Below are 16,632 nucleotides of genomic sequence, written 5' to 3' on the forward strand. Positions count from 1 at the left end.
CCACCCCCTCCACACTCCCCACTCCCTCCACCATCAACACTGCCCACTCCCTCCACCATTGACACCCAATAGCAGCAGTGTGTACCATCTACAAGATGCATGGCAGAAATTCACCAAAGATCCTGCTACGGCACTTTCCTAACCCACGACCATTTTCATCTCGAAGGACAAGGGCAGCTGTTAAATGGGAATACCAGCCGCTGCAATTTACTCTCCAAACCACTCACCATCCTGGCTTGTAAATATATCACCGTTCCTTCACTGTCACTGTCAAACTCCTGGAATTCTCTCCTTAGGGACATTCCGGGTCTACCCACAGCACATGGACAGCAGCAGTTCAAGAAGGCAGCTCAGCCCCACCTTCTCAAGGGGCAACTCGTGATCGACAATAAATACTGACCCAGCCAGTGACACTACAATCTGTGAAGAAATAATTCAGGCAAAGTTGGCTGCTTTGACCTGAACAGTGTTGAGCTTCTTGAGTGTTGTTGGAGCTGCCCCCATCCAGGGCAAGTGGGGAGTATTCCATCACACTCCTGACCTGTGCCTTGTAGATGGTGGACAGGCTCTGGAGAGTCAGGAGGTGAGTTACTCACCGCAGTACAGTATCCCCCACGTTTCAAACATTCGCTTTACGCCAACTCGCTTTTACAAAAGATCTGCTTTCAAACCTGTACTCACTAACCAAAGGAGGATTTTTGCTTTTCCAAAAAAAGTGTTCAGTGAGAGTGGCGTCACCTTCCCTGGGAGCTACACTCAGCATCTCAGTATCAAGCTTTGAACTGTGTCTGTGAGCAACTGCACTTTATCTTGATCTATTTTATGCATCCATTAGCGAGATGTGTCCTAAGGTATCAGAAAAACCTAAGAGAGCTCGTAAGGGTGTTAAGCTGGACATAATTAAGCGTTTTGATCATGGTCAACAAAATGAAGACATTATGTGTGTGTTGGACTTGTCTGCGTCCACCATTTGTACTATTTACACTCAAAGAGAAATAATGTTGAAAGCTGCTGGAATTACTGTTGGTTCTGCTCTTGGCAAAGTGGTCTCTTTTAGTCGACATCCAAAGATGGATAAAATGGAAAGTCTATTGCTTGCTTGGATCGATGGGTGTACAAAGCACGGTGTTCCATTATCTTATACTTAAGGAGAAACCAACCAGTCTTTTTAATAAGCTGAAACAGAAAGCACTGGGCGATGGTGATGGAAGTGTTGTGAAAGTGGAATTTAAAGGTAGTCATGGGTGATTTGTTCAGTTTTTTGAGGCGAGCAGCTTCCGAGGTTAAAGGTTACTGGAGAGAGTGCTTGAGTTGATACTGAAGCTGCCCAAAAGTTCCCAGAGAACAGAAGGTGGTTATTCATATCAGCAAGTGTTTATCTGTGACAAAACTGGAATTTAATGGAAAAAATTGCCGAGCAAGACATTTATTTCGACAGAAGAAAAGTACACTAAGGGACACAAGGTATTGAAGGACTGGTTTACCCTAATGCCTATTGTTAATGCCACTGGTGATGCAGTCCTTAGGCCTCTACTCGTGTACCATACAGAAAATCCGAGGGCAATTAAAGGCTTTGATAAGAATACACTTCCTGTTGTGTTGCATTCACATCCATGGGCGGCACAGTAGCTCAGTGGTTGGGTGGCACGATGGCTCAGTGGTTAGCACTGCTGCCTCACCGCACCAGGGACCCAGGTTCAATTCCCGCTTCAGGCAACTGGCTGTATGGAGTTTGCACAATCTCCCCGTGTCTGCGTGGGTTTCCTCTGGGTGATCTGGTTTCCTCCCACAGCCCAAAGATGTGCCGGTCAGGTGAATTGGCCATGCTAAATTGTCTGTAGTGTTAGTTGCATTAGTCAGGGATAAAATGTAGGGGAATGGGTCTGGGTGGGTTACTGTTCAGAGGGTCGGTGTGGACTTGTTGGGCCAAAGGGCTTGTTTCCATACTATAGGGAATCTAATCATCCAAGCAGTTAGAATAGCCAAGTAATTTTTTTTCTTAGTCCTCTTGTTGAAATATACTGTAGAGAAAATAACCTCGATAATAGGTGGCTTGTGATTTTCAATATTTGTGCTGCTCATCCACCTGGCACTGCCGAGTGTGGCAGTAACATTCGTGTTGTGTTCTAAGCACCAAATACAACATTGTTGCTGCAACCATGTGACCAAGGCCTCATAACCACAATTAAGGCTTACTATACCCAAAATGTGACCCACTTCAGTGTAAGTACCATTGACATACAGGGCAACTCCGAAGCATCTTTGCGAGAGACCTGGGAACAGTACAATAGAAAATTGGTCATTGCCAACCTTGGAGATGTTCTCGATAGGCTAACAGCCTCGATGAGAAACTCTGTCCCGAAGCAGTGAACAATTTTAAAGGCTTTGAATCAACAATAAATACGGCAACAGCACTTTGGCTGGGGAGGCTGGGTTTGTGGAAGCTGAGAAAGATGAAGAGCTGATGTGATTGCAAGAGGAAAGGATATGAATCAAAAGCAAATGCTATAACAAACAGCCTGAAAGTGAAATTGTGCAGGAAGTGAACATGAAGCACTTGTGTGAGGTTTTCGCTACATTTGACAGTGCTGCAATGATTGCAGAAACATGTGACTTTAATTTTGAAAGGGCACCTTGGTTTAGGGCAGGTTTGCAGGATGTTTTGAGTGCCTACAAAGACCTGTATGATAGAAAAATGTAAGAGGCAAGCAGTCAAGCATACTGTCTTACTACAAGCCACAGCAGATGACGAACCTTGACCTTCGACATCGAGGCAAGCAGATATAGTGGAAAGTGTAGACGTTAGTGACCTGACTGCCCTGATGGATGCAGACAACGATGAGCTATTAATAGATGACCCTCTTCCTCTCCCTCCAACACCCCAGTCTCCTGTGCCTCCCAACACCCCAACCTCTGATGGCCATCACTATATGTTAGTATTAGTTTAGGTTTTGTGTGCTATTTGGTTTGATTTTGTGGGTTATTGTTTGGGTCTGGGAACGCTCAAAATGTTTTCCCATATAAATTAATGGTAGTTGCTTCTTTGCTTTACACCATTTCAGCTTACGAAACATTTCATAGAATCACCCAACTTTCAGATAGCGGGAGACACCTGTATTCCTCGCCTCTCACCTGCTGTTGAAGCAACTGTGTTTCTATGTCTGGTCTAATTCAGTTTCTGGTCAGCAGTAACCTCCAGGATGTTGATAGTGGGGGATTCTGGATCAATTTAATTAGTTGGATTGATAAGACCATAGGACATAGGAGCAGATGTAGACCATTCAACCCATCAGGTCCATTGCTATCCAGTAAGATAATGGCTGATCTGACAAACCCTCACTCTTTCCCAGCCCTTACATGGTGGTATCATAAAGCCAGGCTCCAGGCTCCTGGATTATTAGAGAAAGTGAGGACTGCAGATGCTGGAGATCAGAGTCGAGAGTGTGGTGCTAGGAAAGCCCATCCTCAGATGCTGCCTGACCTGCTGTACTTTTCCAGCCCCACACTCTCGACCCTGGGTTATTAGTGCAATAACAGGCCCACGGTGCTGTTGTGCTATGGGCAGGTACCTGCCTGTCTTGTGGCATTGTTTATGACATGATGGAGTCATATGGGCAATGGCAGCTTGACCCTTTCACATGGATTCCCTTCCTCTCTCTCTCTGTCTCTGCTGCTCTGTCTGACATCGCAGCCCTCCCCCATGGACAGTTTGGGCCATTGTGGTCAGTCCAGGAGCTGGGTCCTGGAGGAGATGGTCAAAAAGGCAAGAAAGGAAAGTTTGTGAAAATATTTATGGGTTTAGAGCTGCTCTGGGTAGGTTGGTTAGCTCAGCTGGTTGGCCAGCTGGACATAGAGAAGACGAAGGCCCACTGCCTGGGTTATACCCCTGTAGGGGGTAGCTGAGGTCGCTCAGACTTTGGGGCCAGTCCCCTATCACATGGTGACATTGAGGTCCTGAGCCACGTTAGGGTGAGAAAGGGACAGATGGTGGCTATTTCAGGTCTCCTCACCCCAGCCAGGATCTCATAGGATCACCAGGGAGCTGGGATCCTCCATGCTGACCTTGGGGTGGGGACAATGATGGGAGCCCAGGCTGGTTCGCTGTACTGCCTGGTGACCTCTGACCGGGAGGTGTGTGATTAATTCCTTTCGAAAATAACTGACTGACAACTGACCTTTTTCTTGTTTCCTCTCTTCCCCTGCCCTGGTTCCTCGTGGTGCTCAGTGCTTTGAGCTGGGACCCCTCAGTATCGTGCTCTCACCTCCTGAAGATATTGACAGTCCAGTTATTGACATCGGCCTTCACATCCCATTCCTTTGCTTCAAATCAGAGACTGTACTGCAGGTAATTACAGAGAGCGCGAGCATGAGAGAGAGAGAGAGAGAGACAGTGGGTATGTGTGGAGTGAGTGTGTGAGTGAGTGTGCGAGTGCGAGAGGGTGAATGTGTGAGTGCGTGAGAGAGAGAGAGAGAGACAGTGAGTAGGTGTGTGGGGAGTGTGTATGGACAGCACCATGACTGCTCACCAGGCCCATGGCCCATGATAGAGCACTTAACAAAAAGGACTATAAAGTTGAACACTCTCTCTTTATTCTTCTTCCTTTATGTTTTGATTTATTTTTCTGTGTTTAAAGTGGCGCCAGAGAGTGACAACACTATACAACACTTTTCACTGTATTTCCTAACAAAATGCACGTGACAATAAATAAATAAACAAACATAATTCATTAGATAAACAGATGCTGTCATTGCTGGGGAAGTGCTCAGTGGCACCGACAGGCAGAGTTAGTATTTCGGCTTGGTGACCTGTCGTCAGGATGGGTGACCCAGGAGGCACTGTCCACTCCGAGATCAGAAATGCAGTTTCCAATGGGCTTACTTAGGATAGTGTGTGTTGTGTGTGTGTGTGTGAGGATGAGTGTGTGAGTGTTATGACATGGGGTAAACCCTCCTGCTTAATTTAAAACAGCAACACAAAAGAGATTTATCCCGTGCAGTAATCTGTAAAAATTTGAGAGGCCAAGAACTACTTAAAGTAAAAATTAACAACTTTATTTCTTAAGGTATAACAGAATAAGTGTGAGTGTGAGAGCGTGTGTGCGTGAGAGTGTATGAGCCTACCTTATTCCATGTCAGAGTTATCAAATGGAGGCAGTTATTGGCTGGAGGATGTGCTGGTGATTTGGTTGAGTGAGTTGGGTTGAAGGTGCCTGTGATGCACTGGTTGGTAATGATGCTTTGTCTCTCTCCTGCAGATACTGACGTACATCCTGACCGAGCGAAGACTGGTCTTTTTCTCTACTAACTGGCCACTGCTGACCCTGGTGACTGAGTGCTTCATACATTACCTGTACCCTCTGCAATGGCGGCACCCCTACATCCCAGTGCTGGGCAATCAGATGTTGGACCTGGTGATGGCACCCACTGTCTTCCTCATGGGCTGTCATTCCAGACACTTCGAAACGATCAACGAGGTCAGTCACCAGCAGTACAATGTTCCCTCAGTGCTGATCCTCCGACAGTGCGGCGCTCCCTCAGTGCTGATCCTCCAACTGTACAGCGCTCCCTCAGCGCTGATCCTCCGAAAGTATGGCACTCCCTCAGTGCTGTTCCTCCGACAGTGCAGCACTCCCTCAGTGCTGATCCTCTGACAGTACGGAACTCCCTCAGCACTGACCCTCCGACAGTGCCCACTCCCTCAGCACGGAACCTCTGACAGTGCGGCACTCCCTCAGCACTGACCCTCCGACAGCATGGCACTCCCTCAGCACTGACCCTCCGACAGTGCGGCACTCCCTCAGCACTGACCCTCTAACAGTGCCCACTCCCTCAGCACTGACCTTCCGACAGCACGGCACTCCCTCAGCATTGAACTTCTGACAGTGCCCACTCCCTCAGCACTGACCCTCCGACAGTGCGGCACTCCCTCAGCACTGACCCTCCGACAGTGCCCACTACCTCAGCACTGACCCTCCGACAGTGCAGCACTCCCTCAGCACTGACCCTATGACAGTGCAGCACTCCCTCAGCACTGACCCTCCGACAGTGCGGCACTCCCTCAGCACTGACCCTTCGACAGTATAGCACTCCCTCAGCATTGAACTTCTGACAGTGCCCACTCCCTCAGCACTGACCCTCCGACAGCACGGCACTCCCTCAGCATTGACCCTTCGACAGTATGGCACTCCCTCAGCATTGAACTTCTGACAGTGCCCACTCCCTCAGCACTGACCCTCCGACAGTGTGGCATTCCCTCAGCACTGACCCTCCGACAGTGCGCCACTCCCTCAGCCACTCAAACACAATTAATCAATGACCTTCCCTTCCCTGAGGACACTGCCTGTAAGTAACTATCAATCCAGCTGTGGTCGCACCACCCTTGTGTAACAGAGACCAAGCTGTTGCTGTCCTCACTGACCTACATTAGGCCCAGTCTGGCAAATTATTGATTTAAAACTAATCTTTCTTTTAAATCTTAATCTTTATTTTCACTCTCCTTCATGACCTCTCTCCTCCCTATTTCTGGAATCTCATGCAGAGATCTGAGAAAATGTCAAGACTTCTTTGAGGCTTTATTTATAGCCTCGTGAATAATCCCCAATTTTAATCACTCTGTCATTGGTCGCCTGGTGCTGGAGTTGATCCCTGGAATTACCACCCTAAACCCCTCCCGCTTCCCTGTTTCTTCAATCTGCTCCTTACTACCGAACCCTTTCCCCAAATCCTGGTGACCCGTCTTTATCTTCCCGTTTGCTTCAGTACCAGGTGGAGAAGGAACTGCCAATGTTGGTAAACCAAAACAGAAAGAGAAATTGCTGGAGAAACTCAGCAAGTCTGGCAGCATCTGTGGAGAGAGAAACAGAGTTAATGTTTTGGGTCCGGTGGCCAATCCAGTTCAGCAGAAGGGTGACTGGACCCGAAACGTTAACTCTGTTTTTGTGATGATTGTTTTCAGATTTGAAACGTTAACTCTGCTTTCCGTCTCCAGATGTTGCCAGACCTGCTGAGTTTCTCCAGCAATTTCTGTTTTTTTGCTTTTGTAAAGCACCTTGGGATGTTAAAGGCGCTAAATTAATGTGGGTTTTTGTTAGTTGGACCTGTCCCACTTGCTGTGTGTTTGGTAACTTCACCACCAGGGAGCACTGTTTAGTTTCTGTAAGAGTCCATTAAAGAGTGACACCTTGTGACTATTCAAAGGGATTGGTCAGTCTCTGATTCTTAAAGTTTTTACCCCTGAGGATAGGTGTGTGTGGGGGGAGGAGATTTACCAGGGCTCACTACAGTGATGCCACCTCAACCTCTGGAGTAAATTTTGATGTTTAATATCCAACTCTCACCCAGAGCCAACTGTCTGGATCCCATGATGCTGTGTCTGGGATAGGGTGGAACGCAGTTGTTTGGGGAAGACAGAGGCAGGTGGTAGTGTCCAGGGTCCCCTGAGTGTTCCCTGCGGCTCCCTGGTATTATCGAAATTGGAGTTCCTGGTCAGTGTTCTGTTTCAGGTGTAAACCAGCAGCTGCTGTGTCAGCCAGAGAGTCATGTCTGAATCTGTGACACCACGTTCAGGCTTGAAATCAACTGGTGGTCAGTCTGCAGGCTGGAGCTCAGGACTCGACAGGATAGATGCAGGAAGGGATGTTCCCGGTGACTGCAAAGTCCAGAACCAGGGGCCGCAGTCTAAGGATGTGGGTAGGCCATTTAGATTAGATTACTTACAGTGTGGAAACAGGCCCTTTGGCCCAACAAGTCCACACCGACCCGCCGAAGCGCACCCACCCAGACCCATTCCCCTACATTTACCCCTTCACCTAACACTATGGGCAATTTAGCCTGGCCAATTCACCTGACCTGCACATTTTTGGAGTGTGAGAGGAAACCAGAGCACCTGGAGGAAACCCACACAGACACGGGGAGAACGTGCAAACTCCACACAGACAGTTGCCTGAGGCAGGAATTCAACCTGGGTCTCTGACGCTGTGAGGCAGCAGGGCTAACCACTGTGCCACAGTGCCTTTGGGACAGGGAGGAGGGGAAATGTCTTCACCCAGAAAGTCATAGAGTCATACAGCACAGAAACAGGCCCTTCAGCCCAACTCCTCATGCCGACCAGGTTTCCTAAACAGAACCTTTTGGCCCACATCCCTCCAAACCCTTCCTATTAATATACGCATCCAGATGCCTTTTAAATGTTGTCATTGTACCAGCCTCCACCACTTCCTCTGGCAGCTCGTTCCACACACGTACCACCTTCTGCGTGAAAACGTTGTCCCTCAGGTCCCCTTTAAATCATTACCCTCTCACCTTAATCCGATGCCCTCTTGTTTTGGACTCCCCTACCCTGGGGAAAGGACCTTGGCTATTCACCTTATCTACACCCCTCATAGTTTTATAAATTCCTACAAGGTCATCCCTCAGCCTCTTATGCTCCAGTGAAAGTCCCAGTCTGTCCAGCCTCTCCTTATAATTCAAACCCTCCAGTCTCAGTAACATTGATGTAAGTCTTGTTTACACCCTAGCCAGTTTAATAACATCTTTCCTATAGCAGGGCGCCCACACTTGTACACAGTACTCCAAATGTGGCCTCACCAATATCTTGGACAATGTAACAACTCCCAATGCCTATACCAAATGCTCTGACCAATGAAAGCGAGGTGCTAATCACCTTATCCATGCCCCTCATGATTTTATAAACCTTTGTAAGGTCACCCATCCACCCCCTATGCTCCAAAGAAAAAAGTCCCAGCCTATTTTTATCATTCAACCTCCTCCCCCATTCCTGGCAAAGTCCCGTAAATCTTTTCTGAACCCTCTCCAATTTAATAATATCCCTCCTACAGCAGAGTGACCAGAACTGGACACATTATTCCAGAAGAGGCTTCACCAAGTCCTTTACAACCTCACCATAACGTCCTAACTCCCATACTCAAAGGTCTGAGCAATGAAAGCAAGTACGCCAAACGCCTTTTTAACCACTTTGTCCACCTGTAATGCAAATTTCAAAGAATTATATACCCAAACCCCTAGGTCTCTCTGTTCTACAGAACAACCCAACGCCCTCCCATGAATTGTATAAGTCCGGCCCTTGCTTGCTTTACCAAAATGCAATACTTCACATTTATTCAAATTAAACTCCATCTGCCAATCGTCAGCCCATTGACCCAGTTGAGCAAGATCTCTTTGTAATCTCAGATAACCTTCTTCACTGTTGACTATGCCTCCAATTTTGGTGTCATCAACAAACTTACTAACCATGCCTCCTATATCCCCTTCCAAATCATTTATATAAATGACAAATAAAAGTGGACCCTGTACTGATCCCTGTGGCCCACCGCTGGTCACAGGCCTCCACCACCACTACACATTATCTCCTGCCATTAAGCCAACTTTGTATCCAGTTGGCTAGCTCACCCTGAATCCCATGTGATTTAACTTTACTAATTAGTCTACCATGCGGAACTTTGTCAAAGGGCTTCACTGAAGTCTACGTAAACAATACCTACCGCTCTGTCCTCATCATTCTTCCTCAAAAAACTCAATCAAGTTAGTGAGACACAATTTCCCTCACGCAAGACCATGTTGACTATCCCTTATCAGTCCTGGCTGCTCCAAATGCACATAAATCCTATCCTTCAGAATCACCTCCAACAACCTATTGCAGGCCTATAGTTTCCAGGCTTCTCCTTACAGCCTTTCATATATAAAAGCACAACATTAGCTACCCTCCCATCCTCTGGCACCTCAGCCGTGTTATAGATGATAGAAATATTTCTGCTGGAGCTCCGCAATCTCTTCCCTAGCTTCCCACAGTGTCCTGGGGTACACTAGATCAGGTCCTGGTGATTTAACCATCTTTATATTTTCTAAGGCCTCCAGCATTCCCTCCTCTGTTTTCAAAATATCAATATTTATTTCCCTGAATTCTCCAGCCTCCATTTTTTTCTCCACAGTATACATTCATTTAGTATCTCTCCCATGTCCTGCGATTCAACACATAGATCATTTCGCTGATCTTTAAGTGGTCCTATTCTCTCTCTATTTTCTCTTTTGCTCATATTGTACTTGTAGAATCTCTTTGGATTATCCTTAACCTTATCTGCCAAAGCTATCTCATATCCCCTTTTTGCCCTCATGATTTCTCTCTTAAGCATGACACTACACTCTTTGTACTCTCAAGAGATGCATTTGACCCCAGTTGTCTATATTTAATGATCCTTTCTTGGTCTTGACTGGAACCTCAATATCTTTATTCAGCCATTGAGCTCTACCAGCTTACCATTCCCTCTGACAGGAACATATTGCCTCTGAACTCTCGTTACCTCACTTTTGAAAGCCCCTCATTTATCAGTCGTCCTTTTACCTGTGAACAGTCTACTCCAATCAATTTTTGAAAGTTCATGTCTCATACCATTAAATTTTGCCTTACTCCAGTTAAAACATTTAACTATTATGGAAGGCTTATCCTTTTCCATAACTATTTTAAAACTAATAGAATTATGATCACTAGTTCCAAAATGTTTCCCTATTAACAATTCAGTCATTGCCCTGCCTTGCTTCCCAAGAGAAAATCAAATTAGGTGTATTTACATTTTGATAAAGAAAGTTTTCTCAAGCACATTTAAGAAATTCCTCACCATCCAAGCATTTTAACATCATGTTCATCCCGGTCAATGTTTGGAAAATTAAAATCCCCTACTATCACAACCCTATTATTCTAACTTTTTTTTTCCCTTTATTAATTCACGGGATGTGGGTATTGCTGGCTAAGCAGCATTTATTACCCATCCCTAATTGCCTAGAGGGCAGTTGAGACTCAACCACATCACTATGAGTCTGAAGTCACATGTAGTGCAGACCAGGTAAGGATGGCAGATTCCCTCCCTAAAGGACATTAGTGAACCACGTGGTTTTTTCCAACAGTCTACATCATTGGACTTGTAATTCCAGGTTTATTTTATTGAATTCAAATTCCAACATTTGCAGTGATGGGATTTGAACCTGGGTCCCCAGAACATTCCCTGGGTCTCTGGATTAACAGTCCAGCAAAAATGCTACTAGGCCATCACCTCCACATTTACTGATTGCTTCTGCCCCTTCAGAGCTGAGGTTTCCCCTTTAGCTTCTGTTTCCCTGACAACTGAACCATTGAAAACCTGAGCTCAAGAACTCCGCATCATGATCTCACTGTTGGGTTCCTCTGCTGGTCTTTAAGTTTGATTGGGTAGGGATTCCTGACCGCTGGGCCTGACCCCTCGATTGGGAAATGTGTACAATGCAATGTCACTGCAGCCCGAGTCACTCTGGGCGTTCACCTTCACAGGTGGAGGAGTTAGTTCTGGTGGACGTTGATAACGGCACCGTTCTGACCACACAACACAAGGGCCTGGAGACCCCACACCTGCCCACAGCTGCCGTCGAAGAATTCTTGACCAGGTAAGGGGCTCACCTGAGGAACAAGGAAGTCATTCCTTTAGGTGTCTTCTGGTGACCATTTGGAAATATATCGGTTTGTTCTTTCCAAAGGGGATGGTATTGTTGGAGCCCGAGAGGGTCTTTGTTAAATGGGGTGTCTGAGCCGAGGTGTGGGTGAGGAATAAGATTAGGTATTGGACCAACAACAAGTTTAGATTGCAATGAGAGATGGTTAATGCCCTTGAGGCAGGACAAGATCAGTGAGCTGTTCAATCTGCTCATACTGTTATCTTGGGTCAACATTTTGAGATATCACAAGTGGCATGAATAAAACAGAATCTCCTTAATCACTAAAGATGATGAAAAGGGATGGATTTAGATCTGCTGAACCCCCATCCCACACCCCACTGCCTAACTCAAGGATTACTGAATCCAAACAATGGAATTCTCATTGGAGTCTAAAGGAATGGGAGGTCACCGAATTAAACCACTTAAGAGTTTGAAGGAACTTCACATGATGAATACAGAGAGGATAGTGGCTCTGAATCCTCAGTATGAGGGGGCACTGTTTAAAGTGAGGGGGTTCCACTTAAGTCAGGCATGAGGAAGAATTTCATCCCTTTAGCCTGTAGAATCTTGTTCCCCAGAGAGCAGAGCAGGATAGGCCATCGATTCTATTCAGAGCTGGGTTCAATGATTTTTATTTGTACAGGAGCCGAAGATCAGGGAGGTCATACATGAGGGTATGGTTTATACTACAACCAGATCATTCCTGATCTTACTGAAGGGTGGAACTAGCTCAAGGGGCTGAATGGCCTACTCTGGGTACATTCCTTCTGTCAGTCTGACTTGACAGGGTAGATCCAGGAAGAAATGTTTCCACAAACTGGGCAGTCCTGGTGCATCTACCACCGGGGCAGGGGAGGGGTGTGGAGGAAGTGCTTTATCTCAGCATAAGGGATAGACCACTGAAGAGTGAGATAAGGAGAAATTTCTTCACTCAAGAGGGAATCTTTACAGACCTCTGGCGCAGGGAGCTGTGAAAGCTCAAACATTGAGTATGCTCAAGACTGAGCTTCAGAGATTTCTAGAGACTAATGATATCAAGAGATATGGGGAAAGTTCAGGAAAATGGGGAAGAGCCATGGTCTAGCAGGCTTGAGGGGCTCAATGGCCTACTACTGTGTTGTACATGGCTAATAATGAAGTTTCCAATCACAACTTCTTTGGTTGGAGGCTATTCAGCTTGACACGAGCCTTCAAAGGGAGCAGACCTATTCTGGAAAGCTCCAGGGAGTCAGGAATAATTACACATGATGAGCACTGTCGCTTTTACTTCTGCCTATCATGCAACAGGCAATGTTGTTCACCAAGACAAGGGTCTAATTGGACACCCCCCGCCAGGACAATTTCCTGCCCTCGATCTTTTCATTGACAATTGTCGATAGGACATTAGCCGCCTTCATTTCTCTGCCCATCATGCAACAGGCAATGTTGTTCACCAAGACAAGGGTCTAATTGGACACCCCCGCCAGGACAATTTCCTGCCCTCGATCTTTTCATTGACAATTATCGATAGGACATTAGCCGCCTTCATTTCTCTGCCCCTCTTAACCATTCCAACCTCTCTCCATCCAAATTTTCTGCCCTTCGCTCCCTTAGGTCCAACCCCAACCTTGTCATCAAACCTGCTGACAAAGGGGGTGCTGTTGTCATCTGGCGTACTGACCTCTACCTCGCAGAGGCTGAGCGCCAACTCTCAGATTCCTCCTCCTACCTCCCCCTGGAGCATGATCACACCACTGAGCATCAAGCCATAGTCTCCCAACCCCGGACAGCCCATTTCTACCTACTCCCCAAAATCCACAAGAAGGACTGTCCCGGCAGGCCCATTGTGTCAGCATGCTCCTGTCCCACTGAACTTATTTCCTCCGACCTTGACTCCATCCTTACTCCTCTAGTTCACTCCCTCCCACCTACATCCGGGATTCCTCTGATGCCCTGTGACACATTGACAGCTTTCAATTCGCAGGCCCTAACCACCACCTATTCACCATGGATGTGCAATCTCTTTACACCTCCATCCCACACCAAGACGGCTTGAAAGCTCTTCGCTTCTTTCTCCAAAGGAAGCCTGAACAATCTCCATCCACCACCACTCTCCTCCACCTGGCTGCACTTGTTCTCTCTCTCAACAACTTCTCCTTCAACTCATCCCATTTCTCCAAATCAAAGGTTTAGCAATGGGTACCCACATGGGTCTGAGCTATGCCTGCCTTTTCATGGGGTATGTGGAACATTTCTTGTTCCAGGCCTACCCGGGTCCCCTCCTACAACTGCTTTAGCAGTACATCGATGACTATTTTGGTGCGGCTTCATGCTCTCGTCCTGACCTGGAAAAATTCATAAACTTCGCTTCCAGTTTCCATCCCTCCATCACCTTCACCTGGTCCATCTCCGACACTTGCCTTCCTTTCCTTGACCTTTCTGTCTCCATTTCCGGCAATAGTCTATCCACTGATATCCATTACAGGCGCACTGACTCCCACAGCTATCGGGGCTACAGTTCTTCTCACCCTACGTCCTGTGAGGACTCTATCCCTTTCTCTCAGCTCCTTCGCCTCTGCTGCATTTGTTCCGATGAGGCCACTTTCCAAAGTGGTGCTCTTAATATGTGCTCCTCCTTCTCCAACTGTGGCTTCCCACCTAGAGTTGTTCACAGGGCTCTCAACAGTGTGAGGTCCATCTCCCACACCACCACCCTCACCCCCTCCCTCCCCTCCCAGGACAAGGATAGAGTCTCTCTTGTTCTCACCTTTCACCCCACCAGCCTTCACATGCAAAGAATAATCCTCAGCCATTTTCGCCAACTCCAACACGACGCCACCACTAAACACATCTTCCCTTCCCTCCCCCTGTCTGCATTCTACAGAGATTGTTCCCTCCAGGACAGCCTAGCCCACTCCTCCATCACACACGGCACCTTCCCATGCAATCGTAGAAGGTGCAACACCTGCCCCTAACCTCTTCCATGCTCACAATCCAAGGCCCCAAACACTCATTTCAGATTAAGTAGCGTTTCACTTGTACCTCTTTCAATTTGGTCTATTGCATCTGTTGCTCCCAATGTGGTCTCCCCTATATCGGAGTGACAAAACGCCGACTGGGTGATTGCTTTGCTGAGCACCTTCGGTCTGTATGCAATCAGGTCCCGGACCTTCCCGTGGCTTGCCACTTCAACACACAACCCTGCTCCCATGCCCACATGTCTGTCCTTGGCCTGCTGCAATGTTCCAGTGAAACTCAGCGCAAACTGGAGGGACAGCATCGCATCTTCCGACTAGGCACGTTACAGCCTGCCGGTCTCAACAATGATTCAACAACTTCAGATGATTATTATCCCATCTTGACCCCTCTGTTTTCATTCTGCTCCATAATTAAAATAAATTAAATAAAAATATCTTTATGTTCTGTACCTCCTATTTCTTGATTGTCTCTCTTTCTCTCGCTCCCCACTCTCTCATCACCATTTTCCTCTCCTCTTCCCCCTTTGCTACCCTTCTCCCCTGTTTTCCACTTTGCCTCTGCTTCACCTATCCCCCACATATTTTGTCACATAGCACTGGCTTCAGCCTTGGTCATTCACAGCTCCCAATCTCCCTATAATCTCTCTATGCACTGTCATTATCACCTCTTTATTGCTACCTTTGCTTCTGGAGCCATGACTCACCTTCTCTCAGCCTGGTATAAATACCTCCCTATTTCTCCCTTGTTTTTTAGCTTTGACAAAGGGTCAGTTAGACTTGAAACATCAGCTCTTTTCTCTCCTTACAGATGCTGCCAGACCTGCTGAGATTTTCCAGCATTTTCTCTTTTGGTTTCAGGTTCCAACATCCACAGTAATTTGCTTTTATCACAAATAGCTTTTTGTCCAATTAGGAAACACATTTGTTCCGCTCTGTAATATTTCTGGTATCTCCTCCAAGTGTAGGTAAGCAAGTACTCTGTCACCTCTGCCACTGCTCAACCTTTTTGTGACCTGGTGAGACCTGGTTATTTTTCACTGTTCAACTCCTGAGCTCAACCAAGACAGTAGTAGGCACAACCACAAATCTTGCCACACTCGTCCAGCAAATGTTGTCTAATCTTAAATCTGTGAAGACCAGAAAGAGAGATGAGAGTCATAGAGTCATATGTACAGCATGGAAACAGATCCTTCAGTCCAACTCGTCCATGCCAACCAGATATCCCAATCAAATCTAGTCCCACATCCCTCCAAACCCTTCCTATTCATATACCCACCCAGTTGCCTTTTAAATGTTGCAATTGTACTAGCCTCCATTACTTCCTCTGGCAGCTCATTCCATACACACCACCCTCTGTGTGAAAAGGTTGCCAGAGGTCTCTTTTATATCTATCCCCTCGAGCTCTGGACTATAGGGGGATAGGGGAGATGTCAGGGGTGGGTGCTTTACCCAGAGAGTGGTGGGGGCATGGAATGCGCTGCCCGTGGGAGTGGTAGAGTCGGAATCATTGGCGACCTTTAAGCGGCATTTGGATAGGTACAGTGATGGGTACTTAATCTAGGTTAGAAGTTCGGCACAACATCGTGGGCCGAAAGGCCTGTTCTGTGCTGTATTGTTCTATCTCTATGAAAAGGCAGCAAATGTGAATGGGCACCAGAGTGAGAACTTGAAAGCTGTCCCTACAACCGCGGTTGGAGACAAAAATACTACAGATGCTGGAATCCACTGTAGACAGGCAGGAGGCTGAAAGAACACAGCAAGCTAGGCAGCATCAGGAGGTGGAGAGAAAGGTTACACCCAAAACATCAACTTCTGCAGCTCCCCGATGCTGCCTGGCTTGCTGTATTCTTCCAGCCTCCTGCCCGCCTCCTGTTCTCACAGCCACAGCAGTTTTAGCAGCATCAAAATCTGTGAAAATATTCATCCTGACTGTTTATGTCAGCGACATCAATGGAGGTGCCAGTTCACATAGACTGTTAAAAATCACATAACACCAGATTATAGTCCAACAGGTTTAATTGGAAGCACTAGCTTTCGGAGCATCGCTCCTTCATCAGGTGATTGTGGAGGGCTCGATCGTAACAGAGAATTTATAGCAAAAATTTACAGTGTGATGTAACTGAAATTATACATTGAAAAATTGATTGTCTGTTAAGCCTTTCATCTGTTAGAATACAGTGATAGTTTCACTTCTTTC

The 16,632-nt window shown here is 46.8% G+C and overlaps 1 protein-coding gene across 1 annotated transcript in view; it reads left to right on the top strand.

Moving 5' to 3' along the window:
• The window catches only part of LOC122559887 (DENN domain-containing protein 3-like), a 122,539-nt gene that overhangs the window by 62,551 nt on the left and 43,356 nt on the right, over nucleotides 1-16,632 (top strand). The window contains exons 8-10 of the mRNA XM_043709994.1: nucleotides 4,226-4,345; nucleotides 5,256-5,474; nucleotides 11,318-11,430. Coding sequence (XP_043565929.1) covers nucleotides 4,226-4,345; nucleotides 5,256-5,474; nucleotides 11,318-11,430 — 452 coding nt within the window. The remainder of the gene's footprint in view (nucleotides 1-4,225; nucleotides 4,346-5,255; nucleotides 5,475-11,317; nucleotides 11,431-16,632) is intronic.

The sequence above is a fragment of the Chiloscyllium plagiosum genome, chromosome 20 (assembly GCF_004010195.1).
Source record: "Chiloscyllium plagiosum isolate BGI_BamShark_2017 chromosome 20, ASM401019v2, whole genome shotgun sequence".
In the NCBI taxonomy this organism is placed as follows: domain Eukaryota; kingdom Metazoa; phylum Chordata; class Chondrichthyes; order Orectolobiformes; family Hemiscylliidae; genus Chiloscyllium; species Chiloscyllium plagiosum.